This window comes from Nerophis lumbriciformis, linkage group LG06 (assembly GCF_033978685.3).
Source record: "Nerophis lumbriciformis linkage group LG06, RoL_Nlum_v2.1, whole genome shotgun sequence".
In the NCBI taxonomy this organism is placed as follows: domain Eukaryota; kingdom Metazoa; phylum Chordata; class Actinopteri; order Syngnathiformes; family Syngnathidae; genus Nerophis; species Nerophis lumbriciformis.
The window spans coordinates 12,995,951-13,018,343 of NC_084553.2; the positions used below are offsets into that span (position 1 = coordinate 12,995,951).

The window sequence follows — 22,393 nt, forward strand, 5'->3', positions numbered from 1 at the left end:
TTATTTTTTTCAATTTTTTTTTTATTGTGTTTTTGTGTCCTGCAGACGTTAGTAAAGATCTTCCCCCGGAGCAGCAGAAGTGGAACTCCAGGTTGGAGCAGAAAGAGCCGCAGCCCCCCCATATTAAAGAGGAAGAGCCAGTGTGGACCCAGGCGGATGCTGACACAGGCGAGTTTCCAGTGACTTGTGTGATTGTGAAAAGTGAAGATGATGATGATGATGAAGGAGCTCAGTGTTCACAGCTGGATCACAGTCAAAGTGAGGAGAAAAGACCAGAAGCCGACAGCCTCTTAGCGCCGTTATCAGATAGTGAACACAAGGCGTCGCACTCTCCTGACACTGGTGACTCAAAAGCTGATAGGGCGTGTCACACTGAGAACAGACGCTCGAAGGTCCACACAGGTGAGAAGATGTTCAGCTGCTCAGTTTGCAGCAGCAGCTTCCAGCTGAAGAAACAGTTGATCAAACACACGAGGATCCACCCTGGAGAGAAACCTTTTATCTGCCCGTTTTGTGCCGCCAGATTCTATCACATGAGCAGCTTGATACGACACAGGACTACGCACACGGGAGAAAAACCCTACACCTGCTCGGTCTGCGCTAAAAGATTCTCCCAAAAAGGACATTTGATCACGCACACGAGAACACACACTGGGGAAAAAGGCCTTTCGTGCTCATTTTGCAGCGTGAGTTTCAGCGACCGCTCGGCGTTGATGCAGCACAGAAGAACTCACACCGGGGAAAAACCCTTTGCCTGCTCAGTCTGCGGCGGGAAGTTCACTCGAAAAGGACATTTGATCATACACATGAGAACGCACACGGGAGAGAAACCTTTTGCCTGCTCACTTTGTGGGAAAAGACTAACACGAAAGGCACACCTAATAACACACATGAGGACGCACACGGGGGAAAAACCTTTTTCCTGCTCGGTCTGCGATACGAGTTTCGGTTTCCACTCGGCGTTGGCCCAACACATGAGGACGCACACCGGAGAGAAACCTTTCCCGTGCTCGATTTGTGGCGAGCAATTCTCCCAGAAAGGGCATTTGAACATACACACTAGGACACACACCGGCGAGCAACCGTTTGGCTGTGATGCGTGCGATAAGAGATTCACACACAAGTACCAAGTTCACAAACACAAGTGTGCCGGTGAGAGCAGCAGAAAATGAGACAACAGACACAAACATCACACATTTTTTGGGCTGGTTTGACAACAAAAGGTCTTCCTGTAATGTGTAACACTAGCACTTTGTAATCAAATAAACATGCCTTTATTTTTAAACGAGACAGGTGTAATCATGCAGGGTCATTAACAGATAAGGTTCAACAAAATCTTCTCATATTGGAACAAATTTGCTCATTAATCATGTAAGAACACAAATTAGTCACATCATTTATTTTGACCGCACATGCTCCTTTACTTAACGGCGATAGTTACCTGAAAGGTGGCATCGGTTGTTATGCGGTCAGTGATCAGGTCCTTGCATACACTAGTGTAGAGCTGGCCGATAAAACAATATTAATACTTCCCGATACACAAGTAATCAGTATCAACAAAAATGTGTTTGACAAAACGTGTGTCAGGTTCAAACACTGATGACATCTATTAAACAAGACAAGAAGGCAAAGAATCAAACAGAGACAGAATTCAATTTGGCTCAATTGAGGAGAGACGCTGGGACAATGTACTCTTGTACAATCTCCAGCACGCTCTGGCGAAAGATTGTACAACTCCTCCTTTATTTGACTTTCTCTGACCACATGACCACAGCTGCTTCCAAAAGGGAAGTGGGTCGTAAACAGCGTTGCCTTTGGTTACAGAACAGTTCAAAAGAAAAGGTCAATAAACACTTCACAGAAAAAGTCGTAAAACAGTTCAAAGAAGAGGTTCGTAAAAGAGTTCAAAGAGAGGTTCGTAGAACAGTTGAAAAAAGAGGTCGCCTGGAGGGGATTCTGGTCCTGCTTCCTCTTCGCTTTTATAGTCCTTGGGTCAGACAATATCTTTCTGTTTGATTATAATACATGAAAGAAACAGGAACACCTTCATCTTGCTTCCCCCCTACACAGTGGAGTTTTACGAGCCTTACTCTTGGTAGGTTTCAAAGACAGCTTTTGCTTCTCACCAGGCACTCAATGTAACACAAAGTTTTTGTGATAACTTGGAAACAATTATTCTAACAACGTGCATGAACAAAGGCACTCGCTCTCTGTTAACCGAGCAACGCAGGAACAGTATAAAAAAAAACTATCAAGTTTGGTTGCATTATCTTGTTGTCTCGCGGTTGATTCTTTGCATGGAGTGAGAAGAGAAAGCAGAAATGAGTGCTGCAGAGAACGAATAAATTGGAGTTAAAACAGGAAGTATGGCAATTATTATTTTTTTTTTTTCAGAGGGACCATAGTCAGTCTACACCAGGGGTGTCAAAGTCAAGGCCCGCGGGCCAGAAACCGCCCGCAAATTAATTATCTATTAGTATTAAAACCGGCCCGCAGGCCACAGTCCCCCGCTGCTGTTTTGCATGCACCAATACTCCATCAGTGTTGGCGCTAGGAATTTTCAAAATCAAGTCATAAAAATGGGGTCCCACATTAAATTTTTGGGGTCCCCCTTTTTTGTAACCGTTTTGAAAACAAATGATAAATGTATGCATTATCCTGTTATATCTCACATTCTATATTGTGTCTTGGAAAAAGGTTGTCATAAACGTTACTTAATTCATTAAAAAAATAATTCTAAAGAATACTAATTTTTATGCATATGTAAATGTATTCAGTTATAAACATTCATTCACTTTCTTCTTTCCGTCATGGATCTAATCCTTACCGCTGCCGGTATTTTTTACTGTATTTTTATTGTAATATTTTCAGAATGTGTTTGTTCTATATTTAGCCAAAGTAAGACAAAGAAAACAGTCGGAAATTGTCTTTATTTTGTAGTTTTAATGCCATGATTTTGATATTTAATTAATGATTTAATATTCCTCCGTGCGGCCCCTGAGCTAAAATGAGTTTGACACCCCTGGTCTAGACCAATGTGGTCTGTAAATGATGCAAGGCGCTCACCCCCACCAAGACCGGTAATACCTCACTACCTTAGCCGTGCTCACCCTTTAGAGCACAGCTGTACATTCCTGGCAATAAAACTGCAGAAACTAATTCTTCTCAGGTTTCTCTATGTCTACATTTTCACACTTTGCACTATTTTCTTACATTTTATTAAGCATTTCTTTTATATATATATATATATATATATAATATATATATATATATGTTTCATTGTTTACATTCCCGAAAGATGACAGTCAAGCTTTACCATTGGCCTGTGGAGAACTGGGACAACATCTCTTACCAGGAGGACTTTGAGTTGGATACACAGACGCGGTACTGTGAGTACGCATGCAGCTGCGGCTTCCAAACATTTGATCGCTTGCCCATACGTGCGTGCCGCTATGTGCATGTCACGTACGTGACTTTGGGGAAATATATGTGCTGTATGAACTTTGGGGAGGTGAACGGTACTTTGGGCTGTGGGATTGAGTGTGTTGTGCAGGTGTTTGAGTTGTATTGGCGGGTTATATGGACGGGAGGGGGGAGGGGTTTGTTATGCGGGATGAAATTTGTGGCATATTAAATATAAGCCTGGTTGTGTTGTGGCTAATAGAGTATATATATGTCTTGTGTTTATTTACTGTTTTAGTCATTCCCAGCTGAATATCAGGTCCCACCCGCCTCTCACAGCATCTTCCCTATCTGAATCGCTCCCACTGCCCTCTAGTCCTTCACTCTCACTTTCCTCATCCACGAATCTTTCATCCTCGCTCAAATTAATGGGGAAATCGTCGCTTTCTCGGTCCGAATCGCTCTCGCTGCTGGTGGCCATGATTGTAAACAATGTGCAGATGTGAGGAGCTCCACAACCTGTGACGTCACGCGCATTTCGTCTGCTACTTCCGGTACAGGCAGGGCTTTTTTTATCAGCGACCAAAAGTTGCGAACTTTATCGTCGATGTTCTCTACTAAATCCTTTCAGCAAAAATATGGCAATATCGCGAAATGATCAAGTATGACACATAGAATGGACCTGCTATCCCCGTTTAAATAAGAAAATTGCATTTCAGTAACATTTTGACATGTTTAACTTATCATACAAACGGCTTGTAAACATAAATACACATTTAAAATGTATTTAGTTTAAAATGTGATGGGTTGGTGTTAAAATGCAAATAAAAGTTATGTTTACTTTTTGCCGAATGTTGTTTTGGACGCGCGTGCGCCCCAGCGTGTTCGCCATTGGTTAGTTTATAGGCAGCGCTGTGACGTCATCAGAAATGCGACCGTCCTCGCCATGAAATGTCGGTGAGGAAAAACAAGCGTTGTAGAGATGTGTTTAATCTACTAATGACAGGACACGGACTCTCTTCTTCCTTGTAACAATGTACTAAACGTTACATTTTATTACAGTTTCGTGTCGGTGCACTTTAAAGCTTCTCAAGCTGTCGAGCTCGTCGACGCGGAAGTTAGCAACAGATGCTAAGCGTGTGTACAAACGTTGAGAGTGTTTAATGAGCGACCAAGTGCTCCCGCTAAAGAAACAAAAGTAGTGTTCGAGAGAGTACGAGAAGGAATTTACGAGCGGCAACGTCAACTACTGGACGCTGTTTTCAAGCCTCAAATGGAGTCACAGAAAGCAGGTTTGTTTTCATCTCACTCTCACGTGTTTAATAACTCTACAAGTGAAACACAAACAAATGGAGTATCGTGCAAAAGTTTATTCCTGTCAGCAATTCAACTTCAAATGTGAAACTAATATGTGATATAGACACATTACAAAAGTGAGATGCGTTTGTTAGAATCTCGGTGATCACTGTTACAATATGATTGTTACGTTGACACTCCAGCATATTACAAACCCCGTTTCCATATGAGTTGGGAAATTGTGTTAGATGTAAATATAAACGGAATATAATGATTTGCAAATCCTTTTCAACCCATATTCAGTTGAATATGCTACAAAGACAACATATTTGATGTTCAAACTGATAAACTTTTTTTTTTTTTTTTGTGTGCAAATAATCATTAACTTTAGAATTTGAGGCCAGCAACACGTGACAAAGAAGTTGGGAAAGGTGGCAATAAATACTGATAAAGTTGAGGAATGCTCATCAAACACTTATTTGGAACATCCCACAGGTGAACAGGCAAATTGGGAACAGGTGGGTGCCATGATTGGGTATAAAAGTAGATTCCATGAAATGCTCAGTCATTCACAAACAAGGATGGGGCGAGGGTCACCACTTTGTCAACAAATGCGTGAGCAAATTGTTGAACAGTTTAAGAAAACCCTTTCTCAACCAGCTATTGCAAGGTATTTAGGGATTTCACCATCTACGGTCCATAATATCATCAAAGGGTTCAGAGAATCTGGAGAAATCACTGCACGTAAGCAGCTAAGCCTGTGACCTTCGATCCCTCAGGCATTAAATATCTTGTTTTTGTAGTGCATTCAATTGAATATGGGTTGAAAAGGATTTGCAAATCATTGTATTCTGTTTATATTTACATCTAACACAATTTCCCAACTCATATGGAAACGGGGTTTGTACATAAATAATTATATTACAAATATAAAATGGGTAAAATCACCGTGTGAATATAATGAATGATATTTGTGGAGGTGAGCTCAAAGGGAAAAAAAGAGGACAAACGTAGTGGTTGAGCAAAACATTTGGCACCAGTTTATTTGTCATTTTAAACTTAATACAAACTCGATCACATTTTGTCAAGAATCTCAGTGCAGGTATATATAAAAAACATGCATTTTAAAACTACTGTGACAAAACAAGCGGTTCTGTGGATCCTCTGGATGATTCTCCACAAAAGGGGGGGTGGGGGGGGGCTGGATGTTCAATATCATCCGTCAGGTAGGAACTCTGCCAACATTCAACAACAAAAAATATCACTCTTTGCTCAAAAAGTTGTGTTTTATTTCCCCCATAATTTAGGACGCACACGTCAGCACTCAAAACAAAGACACACAAAAACCACAATTTCCCAACTCATATGGAAACAGGGTTTATAATACATGTTGCAGGGGGGAACGTTTCGAGTGAGACACACTGTACAGGAAGTAAGCGGGCTAGTGTGAGTGAGTCACCTGGGATTGTAACTTGACAATAAAGTAGAAGTGAGCAACTATACTGCTCTAACCGCCCACTCTTTATGGTTGGGAACATAACGGACTTGAGTGAAACAATCATGGCATGTAGTTTTTGAATCAGAATCAGAAGAGTTTTTATTGCCGTTGTTTGAGAACAGGTTCACAAACTAGGAATTTTATTTGGTGCAATTACCATGAATTGATTAACGTGGACCCCGACTTAAACAAGTTGAAAAACTTATTCGGGTGTTACCATTTAGTGGTCAATTGTACGGAATATGTACTGTACTGTGCAATCTACTAATAAAAGTTTCAATCAATCAATCAATCAATCAATAGATGGTGCAACATATAACACAGAATAGAATAACATGAGCTGTAACTGAGCTATCAGATCTTGTTATTGTTCATGTGCCTGATGGCCGAGGGGAAAAAATGTTCAGGTGGTGGGAGGTGTGGGTCTGGATGGACTGTAGTCTCCTGCCTGAGGGGAGAGGGGAGAATAGTTTGTGACCAGGGTGAGAAGAGTCAGCTGTGATCCGACCCACACGCCTCCTGGTCCTTGAGGAGAACAGGTCCTGGAGGGGTGGGAGTTTTCAGCCAATCACCTTCTCAGCAGCACGTACGATGCGCTGCAGTCCATGCTTGTCCCGGACTGTGGCGCCGGGGAACCACACTGTGATGGAGGAGGTGAGGATGGACTCGATAATAGCTGAGTAGAACTGCACCAGCATCTCGGTCGGCAGCTTCAGTTTCTTCAGCTGCCGCAGGAATTACATCCTCTGCTGGGCCTTGGAGCTGATGGTCGGCTCCTACTTGAGGTCCTGGGTGATGCATACCTGCCAACTACTCCGGTTTTCCCGTAATTAGTACGGTTTTCATCAACCTATTCCGGGTTACGGTTGCAGTGATAAAAAATACGGTTTTTCATTAATTATTATTATTTTATTTTTTTAAAGTTTTATTCACGAAATCGCGTAACAACGATGACAATCGACACTGCTTCCCGTAACTTCCTATCGAGCCATTCCGAATGCCATTGCTGAGGCTATTTATAGCACCGCTGCCAAGCACGAGGCACCAGTTGCCATTGTTTCCAAACGAGCGAACGATCATGGAATCAGCCGGAGAAAAATCGCAAACGAGTCTTAAACCGAAAAGAAAACTGCAGTCATTCCGTGAAGAATATTCAAAAGCCTATCCGGGAATAATTATCCGTTCCAAAAAGGGTGAAAACTACGCGAATTGCACCTTGTGCAGACAAGATTTTTCGATCGGACACGGAGGAATTAGCGATGTAAAAGACCACGTTGGGACAAAAAAACACAAGTCCAATGCCGTTGCTAGCGATACAAGTGGAAAACTTTCAACGTTTTTCGGATTTTAGCCACAAAAAGGTAATGACACCAATGTTATCTATTGGGATTGTTTAGTACTGTTATACTGTTAAAAGTGTTTATACTATTTATGCTTTCAAGTCCAAGTTGAAGAAATCTTGTTAAATGTTGACAGCATAACTACCAAAATACAGAAGTATGTCCTTAATTTTTTTGCAGTGCTATTTCTGTTGAAAAGTTAAAATGATTACATTAGAGATGTGATGTGCCACTTTTCAAGTGTCTGATGGCTTAAATTAATTTTCATAAATTTTTCATATTTTGAATTCTTTTGAAAGGCTTACAAAAAACTACATTTGAATTGTAATTCCATGCTATTGACAGGACTATTAATTTTAATGAAGTTAGCTTACCATGTTTACAGTATGATAATTGTGATAGAAATGTGAATTTTAGGCACAGAATATTTTTTACAATTGAACAAGGCAGTAGATTATACAAGCTTGGACAGAAAGTTAATAATGACACCAATTTTTTTTTTTAATGGAATTGTTTAGTACTGTTTTACCATTTGTTTACTGTAAAAAGTGTTTATACTGTTTATACTTTCAATTAACAAATTGAAGTCTTGTGAAAGGTTGACAGGATAACTGGCATTAACTGTCAAAATAATTTCAAACTATTGAAGTTAGCTTATAGAATAAACATGTCAATCAACCCATATGATTTTTGCTGTAATATTTTTGTTTTGAAAAGTCACTGTGACTGATAGAAAAGTGATGGTTTTAGCAACATTTTAACCTGTCTGAAGGCTAATAATCATTTTGCGTCGGGGGGCGAACCTGAACCCCCCACCGGGACTTTGTCCTGGACCTACCGGGGCCTGCGGCCCCTGGACCCTGGCTACTAGGTTTTTCTGATTTCAAAAGTTGGCAGGTATGGTGATGGTGGTGCCCAAGAAACGGATGGAGTTCGGGGGTGGGAGAATGAATCAGGGTGAGGGGGGATGGTGGGGCTGTGACTTTCCTGAAGTCCAAGATCATCTCCACTGTTTTCTGGGCGTTCAGCTCCAGGTTGTTGAGGCTGCACCAGGACGCCAGCCGGTCCACCTCTCTCCTGTGGGCGGACTCGTCGCCATCCGAGATGAGCCCGATGAGGGTAGTGTCGTCTGCAAACTTGAGAAGCTTTACCGACTGGTGACTGGAGGTGCAGCAGTTTGTATACAGGGGGAAAGTACACAGCTCTGAGGAGTACCAGTGTTTGTGGTTCGACTGTCCGAGACAATCTTCCCCAGCCGCACGTGCTGTCTTCGGTCCGTCAGAAAGTCATTGATCTAACTGCAGAGGGAGTCGGGCATGCTGAGCTGGTAGAGCTTGTCTCGTAGCAGTCCAGGGAGGATGGTGTTGAAGGCAGAGCTGAAGTCCACAAATAGGATCCTGGCATAGGTTCCTGGGGAGTCCAGATGCTCCAGGATAAAGTGGAGGACCAGGTTCACTGCATCATCCACAGACCTGTTGGCTCTGTAGGCAAACTGCAGTGGGTCCAGGAGGGGGGCGGTGATGTCCTTGAGGTGGGGCAGGACCAAGCGCTTAAAGGACTTCATGACCACAGACGTCCGAGAGGAGGATGTACGCAGGCAGAGCTGAAGTCCACAAATAGGATCCTGGCATAGGTTCCTGGGGAGTCTAGATGCTCCAGGATAAAGTGGAGGGCCAGGTTCACTGCATCATCCACAGACCTGTTGGCTCTGTAGGCGAACTGCAGTGGGTCCAGGAGGGGGGCGGTGATGTCCTTGAGGTGGGGCAGGACCAAGCGCTTAAAGGACTTCATGACCACAGACGTCCGAGAGGAGGATGTACGCAGGCAGTTCTTGAAGCTGAACACGCGGTCCGGTCCCCGCTCCTCCCACGAAATTCCAAATCTCATAGCCATAGCCCACATAAGCATGTGTGTAAGAGGGAATCATGTTGAAAACTGCTGACATGACAGTTGTGCAGAAAACCATCATTGACAACCTCCACAAGGAGGGAAAGTCCCTCCATTTTCTACCGCTTGTCCCTTCTGGGCTTTGCTTTGCTTTCGCCCTGGAAAAGAGGGGAATTTCATCTAATAATTTTCTTTTTTCTTGAAGCGATCATAACAAACATTGTGGCAGTTATTGATGTCGCACATTCGCGCCATATTTGGAACTTGTGAAAGAAAATAACAACTTTAGGACAGAGTCCTTTATTCGACCCAATGTAAAGATGCTATTCCGATTCAGTAAGACCCATGATGCATTGCGTTACCACGTTACATTTTCAAGCCCTATGCTTTATCGTAGGGCTGGGCGATGTATCGAATATACTCGATATATCGCGGGTTTGTCTCTGCGCGATAAAGAAAATGACTATATCGTCATATTTGAGTATAGGTTCTCACGCAGTTGCTTTTAGCTGCGGGCATTACACTACAGGCTCTTCTCACTCTAAAACAAGCGCACCTTCTTACACACGTCACATACTGTCGCGCGTGCAACGTCATACGCCCTCGCGGAGCAGACAGGTAGCAGCATGGGTAACGTTAGCTGTGGTGCAAGCGGAGTGGTAATACGAGCGATAGAAGGGGCGAATCTGGTAACAAATGAAGAATAATTAATTCCCAAGAAAAACAACACAGGGTCCATCGTCTGGCAGTGGTTTGGCTTCAAGCGGGAAGATGTTGAACAGACAACCGTAATATGTCAAGTATGCGACAAAAGCGTTGCTACAAAAAGTTAAAGTTAATTAGCAGTTAATATATATATATAAGAAATACTTGACTTTCAGTGAATTCTAGCTGTATATATATTTATTTTATTATATATATATATGCTAATTAACTGCTAATTTGTAGCATCATTTGAAAAGTCACCCGCTAGAGAATGAAGAGTGCTTGAAACTCCGCATGTCAACATCTCCATTCGGTGCCACACTCACAAAATGCCCAAGCAACCATTTCCACATCAAGACCGTATGAAAAAAAAAAAGAGTCAACAACAGAAGGGGATAACGTCCGCAGGAACCTTCCAACTATCGAGATTAGGGCTGGGCGATATGGCCTTTTTTTAATATCTCAATATTTTTAGGCCATATCGCGATACACGATATATATATCGCGATATTTTGCCTTCGCCTTGAATGAACACTTGATGCATATAATCACAGCAGTATGATGATTCTATGTGTCTACATTAAAACATTCTTCTTCATACTGCATTAATATATGCTCATTTTAAACTTTCATGCAGAGAGGGAAACCACAACTAAGTCAATTGACCAAAAGTGTATTTATTAAACAGTTATTATGCAGTGGCACAAACTAGGGCTGGGCGATATATCGATATGCGCGATATATCGCGGGTTTGTCTTTGTGCGATATAGAAAATGATTATATCGGGATATTCAAGTATACGTTCTCACGCAGTTGCTTTTAGCTGCTGGCATTACACTACAGGCTTTTCTCACTCTTTCTTGTGTCTCCTTCTCACAGACAGCAAGCGCACCTTCTTACATACGTCACATACTGTCACAACATACGTCACATACGTATACGCCCTCCTTGAGCAGCAAAGAGGTAGCAGCATGGCTAACGTTAGCTGTGATGCTAGCGGTAATACGAAAGAAAGAACGTGCGAATCTGGTAACAAATGAAGGAATAATTAAGTCCCCCAAAAAACAGCACGGGGTCCATCGTCTGGCGGTGGTTTGGCTTCAAGTGGGAATATGTCGAACAGACCACCGTAATTTGTCAAGTGTGGGGCGAAAGCGTTGCTATAAAAAGTAGCATCACTGCTAATATGTAGCATCATTTGAAAAGTCACCTGCGAGAGAATAAAGAGTGCTTACTCCGCATGTCAACATCTCCGTTCGGTGCCACACGCCCACACCATCAAAATGCAGAGGAAAACATTTCCAGATCAACACCGTATGAAAAAAAGTGATTTGTTTAGTTGTGATTTCCTTCTCTGCATGAAAGTTTAAAATGAGCATATATTAATGCAGTATGAAGAAGAATGTTTTAATGTAGACACATAGAATCATCATACTGCTGTGATTATATGCATCAAGTGTTCATTCAAGGCTAAGGCAAAATATCGAGATATATATCGTGTATCGCGATATGGCCTTAAAATATCGCGATATTAAAAAAAGGCCATATCGCCCAGCCCTAGCACAATCATTCATGTCATTTCAAAACAGAAAGTGCAAGATTGTCAGAGACATTTTATTAGTGCACTTTTGTGCATGATGTCCTCAAGATGACAAATCAAAACGACACTAGATTAAAGTGCACTTTTTGTACAGAACGCCACTAAAATAGTTTAAAACAAATAAAGTGCACTTTTGTGCATGATGTCACACAATATATTTCAATAACTGCCAAATAAAAATGAGCTGCATAATAGGAAATCAAATTGTGTACGTCCTTCGCTATGTGGTAGGTTCCGGCGGACGTTATGTCCTTCTGTCGTGGACTATTTTTTCCATACGGTGTTGATGTGGAAATGGTTGCCTCGGCATTTTGTTGGTGTGGCACCGAACGGAGATGTTGACATGCGGAGTAAGCACTCCTCATTCTCTAGCGGGTGACTTTTCAAATGATGCTACATATTAGCAGTAATGCTACTTTATTAGCAATGCTTTTTCCCCACACTTGACAAATTACGGTTGTCTGTTCGACATCTTCCCGCTTGAAGCCAAACCACCGCCCCCTGCGGTTTTTCTTAGGAATGAATTCTTCCTTCATTTGTTACCAGATTCGCACCTTCTTTCTCTCGTATTACCACTCTCGCACCACAGCCAACTTTAGCCATGCTGCTACCTCTCTGCTCTTGCACCATATTTCCATTTACATTCCTATTTGTTGGCATAATACATGTGTAACTGGACTTTTCCTAATCGTATGTGTTTGTGTTCTTGTGTCCCGCAGACGTCGATGAAGAAGATCTTTCCCCTGAGCAGCAGCAGTGGAGCGCCAAGAAAGAGCAAGAGGGGCCACGGCCCCTCCACATTAAAAAGGAAAAAGAGGAGCAAGTGTGGACTCGGGCGGATGCTGACATCAGCAGTCTTCCAGTGATTCGTGTGATTGTGAAGAGTGAAGATGATGAAGATGAAGCTCGGTCGTCTGGTCCGGATCGCAGCCAAAGTGAGCAGACGAGAAGAGCAGAAGCAGACAGCCTCTTGGCTCCGCTATCAGATAGTGACGACACAACGTCACATTCCCCTGACACTGATGATGAAGACTCGAGAGATGATAAGAAGTACCACACTGCCAAAAAACACTTTAAATGCTCTCAATGTGGCAAAACTTTTGGCTACAAAAGAAATTTGAAAGTACACATAAGATGTCACACAGGAGAAAAACCCTTCAGTTGCAGATTTTGCAGCAAAAGATTTCTTCGCAAGGCACATTTGGTGGCGCACACAAGGACGCACACTGGAGAGAAACCATTTTCCTGCTCGGTCTGCAACACAAACTTTAATGCCAGTTCGACACTGAGTCAGCACATGAGAACACACACTGGGGAAAAACCTTACACCTGTTCATTTTGTAGCAAAACATTCTCCCAAAGGGGGCAATTGATGACACACACAAGAAAACACACTGGGGAAAAACCATTTTCATGTTCGGTGTGCAAAACAGGGTTTAGCGTCCGTTCGGCTTTAGTCCAACACATGAGAACACACACCGGCGAGAGACCTTTTTCTTGCTCTGTTTGTAGAAAGACCTTCTCCAGGAAGATAACTTTGAAAGAACATGTGAGAACACACACTGGAGAAAAACCCTTCGCATGTTCAGTCTGCAATGTGAATTTTAGTTTTCAGACAACGTTAATTCGACACATGAGAACGCACACTGGTGAGAAACCATTTCCCTGCTCAGTCTGTGTTAAAAAATTCTACGTTAAAAGAAGTTTAAGAGCCCACATGAGAACACATACTGGTGAAAAACCCTTTTTTTGTTCAGTCTGCAGCACACGTTTTAGTTTTCAGACAGCACTAGTCAGGCACATGCAAACACACACTGGGGAAAAACCTTTCATTTGTTCAGTCTGCGGTCAAGCGTTTTCCCAAAAGGGTACTTTGATCAAACACACGAGAACACACACCGGCGAGAAACCATGTACTTGCTCTTATTGCGGTCAGGCATTTTCGGACAAAAGCAGTCTGATGACCCACACGAGAACACACACTCTTGAGAAACCCTTTCCGTGTTCAGTTTGCGGCGATCGGTTCTCTCAAAAAGGAAATTTAATGGCACACGTGAGAACACACACCGGGGAGAAGCCTTTCTGCTGCTTAGTTTGCGCTAAAAGATTCACCCGGAAAAACAGTTTGACCATACACACTAGAAAACACACGGGTGAGAAACCATTCAGTTGCGATGTCTGCGCTAACACGTTTGTATACAAGTTCCAGCTGAACAAACACAAGTGTGCTGCTGAAGAGAAGCCACAGTAAATTGATGATGATATCTTCTTATACATTTGCTGTCATGTTTAATGTGTGTATCTAACCATGTGGACATGTCTTTTGTCTTCTCAACAAAAGTGTTACCGGGAGTAAAATGCAAGTCCATGTCAGTATTAAATCATTTGTCACATAGTGATCAGAACATTGTCTTTTGGGGAATTTGGCCTATCGTTCACAATCTTAATGAGAGACAAGAACACAAAAGTTTTTTGGTTTTTTTATGTTCTAACATGTAAAAAACGCAATGCACCTAATGGGAGCGATCAATTCTACCACTTAATCTCTTTAAAAATGCCTTCAAAAACCCTCAACAATACTTAAATTACATACCGTAACCTGTATAATAAACAAGCTGTAGCGACATTGTTATTGTAAGAGCGAACACTGAGTAACCCTCTTTCCAGCATAGTAACATATTGGCATGCTTCGGTATTAGCTGTAAAAAGCTAGCTAGGAGAGAGAAAAGCTAGTTTCTACGACAACACGAAACGCATTTGAGTTTGTAATACACAACACACTGTGATAAGACATCAATCTGTACGGACTGAAAAACATAAACAGTCATATTACGGTATCTGTAAAGTATTAGCCCACATTTCTTGTTTTGCTTGTACACAGCCAGGCAGACAACGCAAATACTGTAGTTGTAATAAAATGCACGGTGGCTGTGTGTGTCATGATCAATATTAAAATATCATTGTGCGTTTGGTCCAGCGACCCAAGGACATTTTTTTTCCAGTTTGTGTGGGTAGTAACAATAGATTTAGATTTTATTTGTAAAAAGCACTTTATATTGAGTAAACAACCTCAAAGTGCTACAGTGTATTTAAAAAAAATTAAAAGATAATAAAAAAATTAAAAAAAATAAAAACTAGAACAGCCAAATAGCTAGAACTAGTATGCATATATCTATAAAAAAAAAAGAGGCTTTTTTAAAAACAAGGGTTTTTAAGCCTTTTTTAAAAGCATCCACAGTCTGTGGTGCCCTCAGGTGGTCAGGGAGAGCGTTCCACAGACTGGGAGCGGCGGAGCAGAAAGCCCGGTCTCCCATTGTTCGTAGCTTTGTCCTCGGTTGGAGGAGGTTAGCCTGTCCGGAGCGGAGGATTTGGGGGTGAGTCGTTCTTTGAGGTAGAGGGGGGCATTTCCATGGAGGCACTGGGGGGTTAGTAGGGAGACTTTGTATTCAATTCTGAGTGGAACAGGAAGCCAGTGAAGGGATTTGAGAATTGGGTAAGCACTCCATTTATGCCGAAATAGCAAGGTTTCAAGTTCCATATTTTGCAGCTTAGAGTCACTCCCACCTCACGCTCTCTGCTTCTGTCTGCTCCAACGTCTCACCCTTCCTTTGTGCTGGCTTCTAGAAGCAGTAGTTCATCCTCCGTACATTCAGCTTCAAAAAGATAAGGTTGTGAATCCTCATTCGTCCAAAAATTGTCGTCTTTGTTCTTTGCTACGGTGTCTGCCGTGATTAGAACACATACACTTTTGTTTCCGGAAGTAGGGAAACACGTTAATTGCTGGAAGTCGGACGCGTAGGCGCCGATCCCGTGCGTGCTTCGGGGCCCGAGCACCCGCGTGGGATTGATGGCAACTTTCAATCTATAAAATAATTTTTGAAAAATCTTTCTCGTTGTAGTTAGTTTTGTGGCGAGTTTGGTCCGTTTGGCAGAAATGTAGATTGGCGCCTATGGTCGGATGTGCGTTGATATGAAATAAATGCGCCGGGGAAAAGAAATCCCAGAATTGCTTGAAATGACCAAAATACAGTAAATATTGTACATATTCCATATTGTTATAAACATGTATATTACTACATTATTTATAGACTTGCAGTGTGTATAAAAAAACAATGAAATTATGTGATAATGTTCATCAGTCAACTCATTGGTGTTAATTTTCAATCTATCAAGATAAAAAAATCATATTAAAATCTAAATACAGGATGTTATTTATGTAGTTTGATCATTTTCCTCGACTGATGTACTTACATGATGTGGTTTATTTTGTACATATGTAGCATCATCTACAAAGATACAAAAAATTAGTATTTCGCCATCCAGTGGACACATTTAGAACAGCTGTTTCTTTCATTCAAAATTTTCAGGTTAATTTTTATACTTTGCAAACTCAACTCTTGAGCTAGCTGATTGTGATTGAAATCAATGTGACCTTTTTTGGGTAAATTGTTGCAGAAGGACCTGCTCTGACTATTCAATCGAAGAACGCAGGTAGAATCTAACAATAGAGTAAAAAGTTGAAATTCAAAGATTTGGTGCATTTTGCAAACAACTAAAATGATGTACAAAGCAAACTATAACCTGCTACCCAAGAATGTACAACAATTCTTCTAAACAAAAGAGGATAAATATAACCGTAGAGGAAAATCTAATTTAAAACATGTGAATGCTCATACAACACTTAAAACCTTTACTATATCAGTATGTGGAATTAAATTATGGAACGGATTAAGCAAAGAAATCCAACAAAGCACCAATATTATTCAGTTTAAAGGGGAACATTGTCACAATTTCAGAATGGTTAAAACCATTAAAAATCAGTTCCCAGTGGCTTATTATATTTTCCGAAGTTTTTTTCAAAATTTTACCCATCACGCAATATCCCTAAAAAAAGCTTCAAAGTGCCTGATTTTAACCATCGTTATATACACCCGTCCATTTTCCTGTGACGTCACATAGTGAAGCCAACACAAACAAACATGGCGGAAAGAACAGCAAGCTATAGCGACATTAGCTCGGATTCAAACTCGGATTTCAGCGGCTTAAGCGATTCAACAGATTACGCATGTATTGAAACAGATGGTTGTAGTGTGGAGGCAGGTAGCGAATACGAAATTGAAGAAGAAACTGAAGCTATTGAGCCATATCGGTTTGAACCGTATGCAGGCGAAACCGATGAAAACGACACGACAGCCAGCGACACGGGAGAAAGCGAGGACGAATTCGGCGATCGCCTTCTAACCAACGATTGGTATGTGTTTGTTTGGCATTAAAGGAAACTAACAACTATGAACTAGGTTTACAGCATATGAAATACATTTGGCAACAACATGCACTTTGAGAGTGCAGACAGCCCAATTTTCATCAATTAATATATTCTGTAGACATACCCTCATCCACGCTCTTTTCCTGAAAGCTGATCTGTCCAGTTTTGGAGTTGATGTCAGCAGGCAAGGGAAGCTAGGGTCGATAGGGGGTTTAGCTCGCTCGTCTGCGGGAACAAACTGCCGCCATTGCTTGCCGTGCTACCGAGGTCCTTTGTCCCTGAATTGCTCACACACTCCGACAGATTCAATGGGGGTCTGGCGGCAGATTTCTTTGACTTTATCGTTGGGAATGCATCTGCTTTGAGTGTCGCAGGATATCCACACATTCTTGCCATCTCTGTCGTAGCATAGCTTTCGTCGGTAAAGTGTGCGGAACAAACGTCCAATTTCTTGCCACTTTCGCATCTTTGGGCCACTGGTGCAACTTGAATCCGTCCATGTTCGTGTTGTTACACCCTCCGACAACACACCGACGAGGCATGATGTCTCCAAGGTACGGAAAACTGTCGAAAAAACGGAAAATAACAGAGCTGATTTGACTCGGTGTTTGAGAAAATGGCGGATTGCTTCCCGATGTGACGTCACGTTGTGACGTCATCGCTCCGAGAGCGAATATTAGAAAGGCGTTTAATTCGCCAAAATTCACCCATTTAGAGTTCGGAAATCGGTTAAAAAAATATATGGTCTTTTTTCTGCAACATCAAGGTATATATTGACGCTTACATAGGTCTGGTGATAATGTTCCCCTTTAAGAGACGGTTCAAACTACAAGTGTTCACAAAGTACACAGAACAAGAATTATGATGAACATCTTGAACCCTTTTTTTTGAGACAAAGATTATTTATGTACTTAATATTTGTATGCTTACTATAGCCTATTATTTATTTGTTCACTGTTCTGTTACAGAGAACAAGGAAATTGGATAACATTGCTATGGTATGAAAAGGGGTATGATTAAATAAGCTCTGCTTCTTCCTACTCCTTTTCGGACGTGCTGTAATGAAACAACTGGAATTGTGTGGTGCATTACCTTGCACCGTATGCATGTTCCAAATAAACTGAAACTGAACTAAACTGAACTAACAGAGTAAGACAGACCTGATTATCCCACAATAGGGAAACTATGAAGGGAAAGATGAGGTCACCGACCTAGGTTCCATTCTAGAGGCTAATCTTTCCTGTGACAAAATGGCAACCAAGGTAATCAAAAAGGTCAACCATTTCTCTTCAGAATCTCCTCTCTGGTCAACAAAAGCACCATGAAGATTCTAGCGGGAACTCTCGTTCAACCCTTTTTCGATTAAGCATGCACCTCCTGGAACCCTAGCACCTCCAAAACCCTCAAATCTAGACTCCAAACATCCCAGAACAAGCTAGTCAGGTTACTTTCAGACCTCCACCCCAGATCATACCTCACTCCTACCCACTTCTCCAAGGTGGGCTGGCTCAGGGTGGAGGACAGAGTAAAACAACTTGCACTGAGCCTAGTCTATAAAATCTGTGTTAAATACATGTCAAACTACTTCCTTAATGACCGCCATATCCACAACACCACGGGGAGTTCCACAAACCACGTTAAACCCAGATTCCAATCCAACAAAGGTCTAAACTCAATCTCCTTCTATGCCACATCAATATGGAATGCACTCCCAACAGGTGTAAAAGTAAGTGCATCTCTATCCTCCTTCAAAACCGCACTAAAACAAAACCTCCAGGCATTCAACCCTAGACTAACACCCTCCCCCTTCCACATCCCACCTCCCCAGATTGTAAATAATCAAATGTATTTCTAATGTATATACTTGTTCTTATGCTTTCTGAACTCACTATGTCCTCTGCTCGCTGTACATATCCTACCAAGTCAGACCTACACTGTTTCAATGCCCATTTCTCTGATGATGCAATTGCTCATCCCACCCCCCGGATTGTAAATAATGTAAATAATTCAATGTTTATACTCTGATGATTGACTTGTGTGATGACTGTATTATGCTGATAGTATATATTTGTACCATGAATTGATTTATGTGGACCCCGACTTAAACAAGTTGAAAAACGTATTCGGGTGTTACCATTTAGTGGTCAATTGTACGGAATATGTACTGAACTGTGCAATCTACTAATAAAAGTTTCAACCAATCAATCAAAAATGTGGTTGAAGTGCAGATAGTTATAGACAGTCCACAAATGATATGGTGAAAACAGACAAGAAAACAAGAGGGAAAAATTAAAGAACACGAACGACATAAAAAAAATAAAAAAAACATTTTAAAAAAGCACAGAGCTGATGCAACCAGCTGCCACTTCAGCGGCGCCACTTCACGCAAGGGAAATATCAAAGGACACAAAGGGTAATAAAGTAGCTGATGCAACCAGTTGCAACTTCAGCTGCACCATAACTACAAAGTAAAACACAACAACAAAATGAGCAATAAATAATACATATTGGGCACATACGATTGCACCATGCACAGACAAACAACAAAACAGCCTCTGCATTGCTCCACGCCATCGTCTGCAGGGGTGGTGTGGGGGGCAGCACTGCCAGAGACAGGAACAGACCCAACAAAGCAACCAAGAAAGCCGACTGCGTCCTAGAATGCCCACTGGCAGGTCCGGGCAGATGAACGAGAGTCCGTCCATGGAGACATGCTCAACAAGTCCATCCGGACAGTCACTTCCTCCGCATCTCCTCTGGTCTCTCCACGTATGCGTGTGACAGAAAGCCAGCAGCTGCTGTCTCCGGTGCAAACATGTCCAAGTCATCAGGTATGCACAGCCGTCTACTAAATGCATTTGTTTACACGGACTCCGTAATAACTTTTCATTTACGTAAATATATTTATATTTAGCCGGGGTGGAAAAGGGTATCTCATAACGCAGTTCCAGACAAACACCACTAGAGGTCAGTGTGGCATATAAGGTGCCGCGGCTTTGTATGGTGCGTTTGCAAAGAGGTAGAATAGAATAGAATAGAATCGAATAGAAAAGTACCTGATTGATCCCTGTGGGAAATTCAGCACCACAGTTCGCTCACACTAAACAATAAACACTTAGGTATTTTTACATGTGAATTATATAAATACAGTCTATTATACAGCATAATTCACATGTGAATAATATAAATACAGTCTATTGGGTATCAGGTAGTTCCAGACAAACACCACTAGAGGTCAGTGTGGCATGTAAGGTGTCACGGCTCTGTATGGTGCGTTTGCAAAGAGGTAGAATAGAATAGAATAGAAAGTACTTGATTGATCCCTGGGGGAAATTCAGCACCACAGTTCGCTCACAATAAACAAGTTAAATTTAAGTTAAAGTTAAAGTACCAATGATTGTCACACACACACTAGGTGTGGTGAAATTTGTCCTCTGCATTTGACCCATCCCCTTGTTCACCCCCTGGGAGGTGGGGGGAGCAGTGGGCAGGAGCAGTGCCGCGCCCGGGAATCATTTTTGGTGATTTAACCCCGAATTCCATTCCTTGATGCTGAGTGCCAAGCAGGGAGTTAACGGGTCCCAATGTTATAGTCTTTGGTATGACTCGGCCGGGGTTTGAACTCACAACCTACCGATCTCAGGGCAGATACTCTTACCACTAGGCCACCTACTCAGTGGCCTAGTGGTTAAATACTTAGGTATTTTTACATGTGAATAATATAAATACAGTCTATTATACAGAATTATTCACATGCTAATAATATAAATACAGTCTATTAGGTATCAGGTAGTTCCAGACAAACACCACTAGAGGTCAGTGTGGCATATATAAGGTGTCACGGCTCTGGTGCGTTTGCAAAGAGGTAAGACTGCAAATAAATCACAGTTGGATGAGAACCAAGGAAAAGCGCGTCTAATTTTAAAAAAATTTTTATTTCATTTGTGGCAATCTACTCAAATATAACTTTCAGAATAAAGAAACCCGTGTCCTGTACCTGATAATAATCTTTTTGCCGGTCTTCATATATGCAACTTTTTTTTAATTTTTATTTATTTATTTTTATTTTTATTTTAAATTGAACAACAAACATACATTTATATTGCACACAAAAGTCAAGCCACTTTCAACATAACCAAAAATCTACACATCAAATTGAGAAAATCACGACATCAGCAAAACATGTCAAAGAAAGAAAACAAAAGCACTGAGCTTCCAGCACTAAAAAAATGAGCCTGTTTTGATGTTAAGATAAATGTTATGATGTTATTTATATTTTATCATATTGTATATGTATTGTGTGCTTTTATTCTTTTTCTCTCTCTTTCTTTTCTTTTTCTTTTGAATTGTAATTGTACTGCCTTGTTTACATCATGGCCAGGGGACTACAGATGAAAACTAGCCTTCTGGCTAATTCTGGCTTTTTTTTTTTAACCATGTGTAGTCATGTGTTTTTATGAAATTGCACTGTCCCCTTTGAAATAAACTAATCTAATCTAAATACAGATATAGTGTTAAATATTAATAAATAATAATAATAAAAAATACAAAAGACAAAAAGGGCTACCTAAATCACTTTAAATGTTTTTAAAAAAGATATCAATTTAAGGGCTTTTGTACTCTTAATCATCCTCCCAAGATATGATTGATAATTGTAAATAACTTGTGCTCGCGAAATAGTGTGACTTAACTATTTACTTCATTGTAAATATATTCTGTATTGTTGTGTGATTATGTTGAAAACAAACTATGTAATAAATAAACTATATGGGTTTTCAATTATTCGTTTGAGGAAAGATAGTTAATTCACTACCACTTCCGGTCGCAATTTAAACTTGCAAAACTGTAACTGTGTAACGTAATTTTTTACTTCGCTGTGAATATGTGCTAATGCATTATGCAAAGATTTTTGAAAATAAGAAATGTAATTTAAAATATTATTGAGTCCTTTTTTATTTCAATTGTTCGTTTGAGATGAGAGAGTTTGGCTACTTGGATTTGCCGTACTACCTCTTTCGGTAGTTATCAATGCTAGTATGGAAACATTATAAATAATTTAAGCTCGCAAAATTGTGTGACATAACTATTTACTTCATTGTAAATATATTATGTATGAAACAAACTATGTAATAAATAGATTATATAGTGTTTTCAATTGTTCGTTTGAGGGAAGGTAGTTTGTTCACTTGGACTTGCTGTACAACCACTTCCTGTAGAAATTTAAACTCGCAAAACTGTGTAACATAACTATTTACTCCAAGGTAAATTTGTGCTAAGTTATTGTGCAATAATATTTGGAATAAAGAACGTGTCAAATAAACAATATTATGAAGTACTTTTATGTTTCAATTGTTCGTTTGAGAATAGGTAGTTTGGCTACTTGGACTTGCCGTACTACC

At 41.0% G+C, this 22,393-nt stretch overlaps 1 protein-coding gene across 5 annotated transcripts in view; it reads left to right on the forward strand.

Annotated features, from left to right (window-relative positions):
* The window catches only part of LOC133608483 (uncharacterized), a 265,786-nt gene that overhangs the window by 6,057 nt on the left and 237,336 nt on the right, over positions 1 to 22,393 (forward strand). Inside the window, exons 2-3 of one of the 5 annotated variants that reach the window (XM_061963733.2) lie at positions 46 to 168; positions 12,448 to 14,651. In XM_061963733.2, coding sequence (XP_061819717.2) covers positions 46 to 168; positions 12,448 to 13,979 — 1,655 coding nt within the window. In that variant the 3' untranslated portion in view covers positions 13,980 to 14,651. Of the gene's footprint in view, positions 1 to 45; positions 3,127 to 4,345; positions 4,695 to 12,447; positions 14,652 to 22,393 lie in introns of those variants that run through there. The other 4 variants (XM_061963736.2, XM_061963734.2, XR_012050508.1 and 1 more) reach the window with 4 other exon arrangements.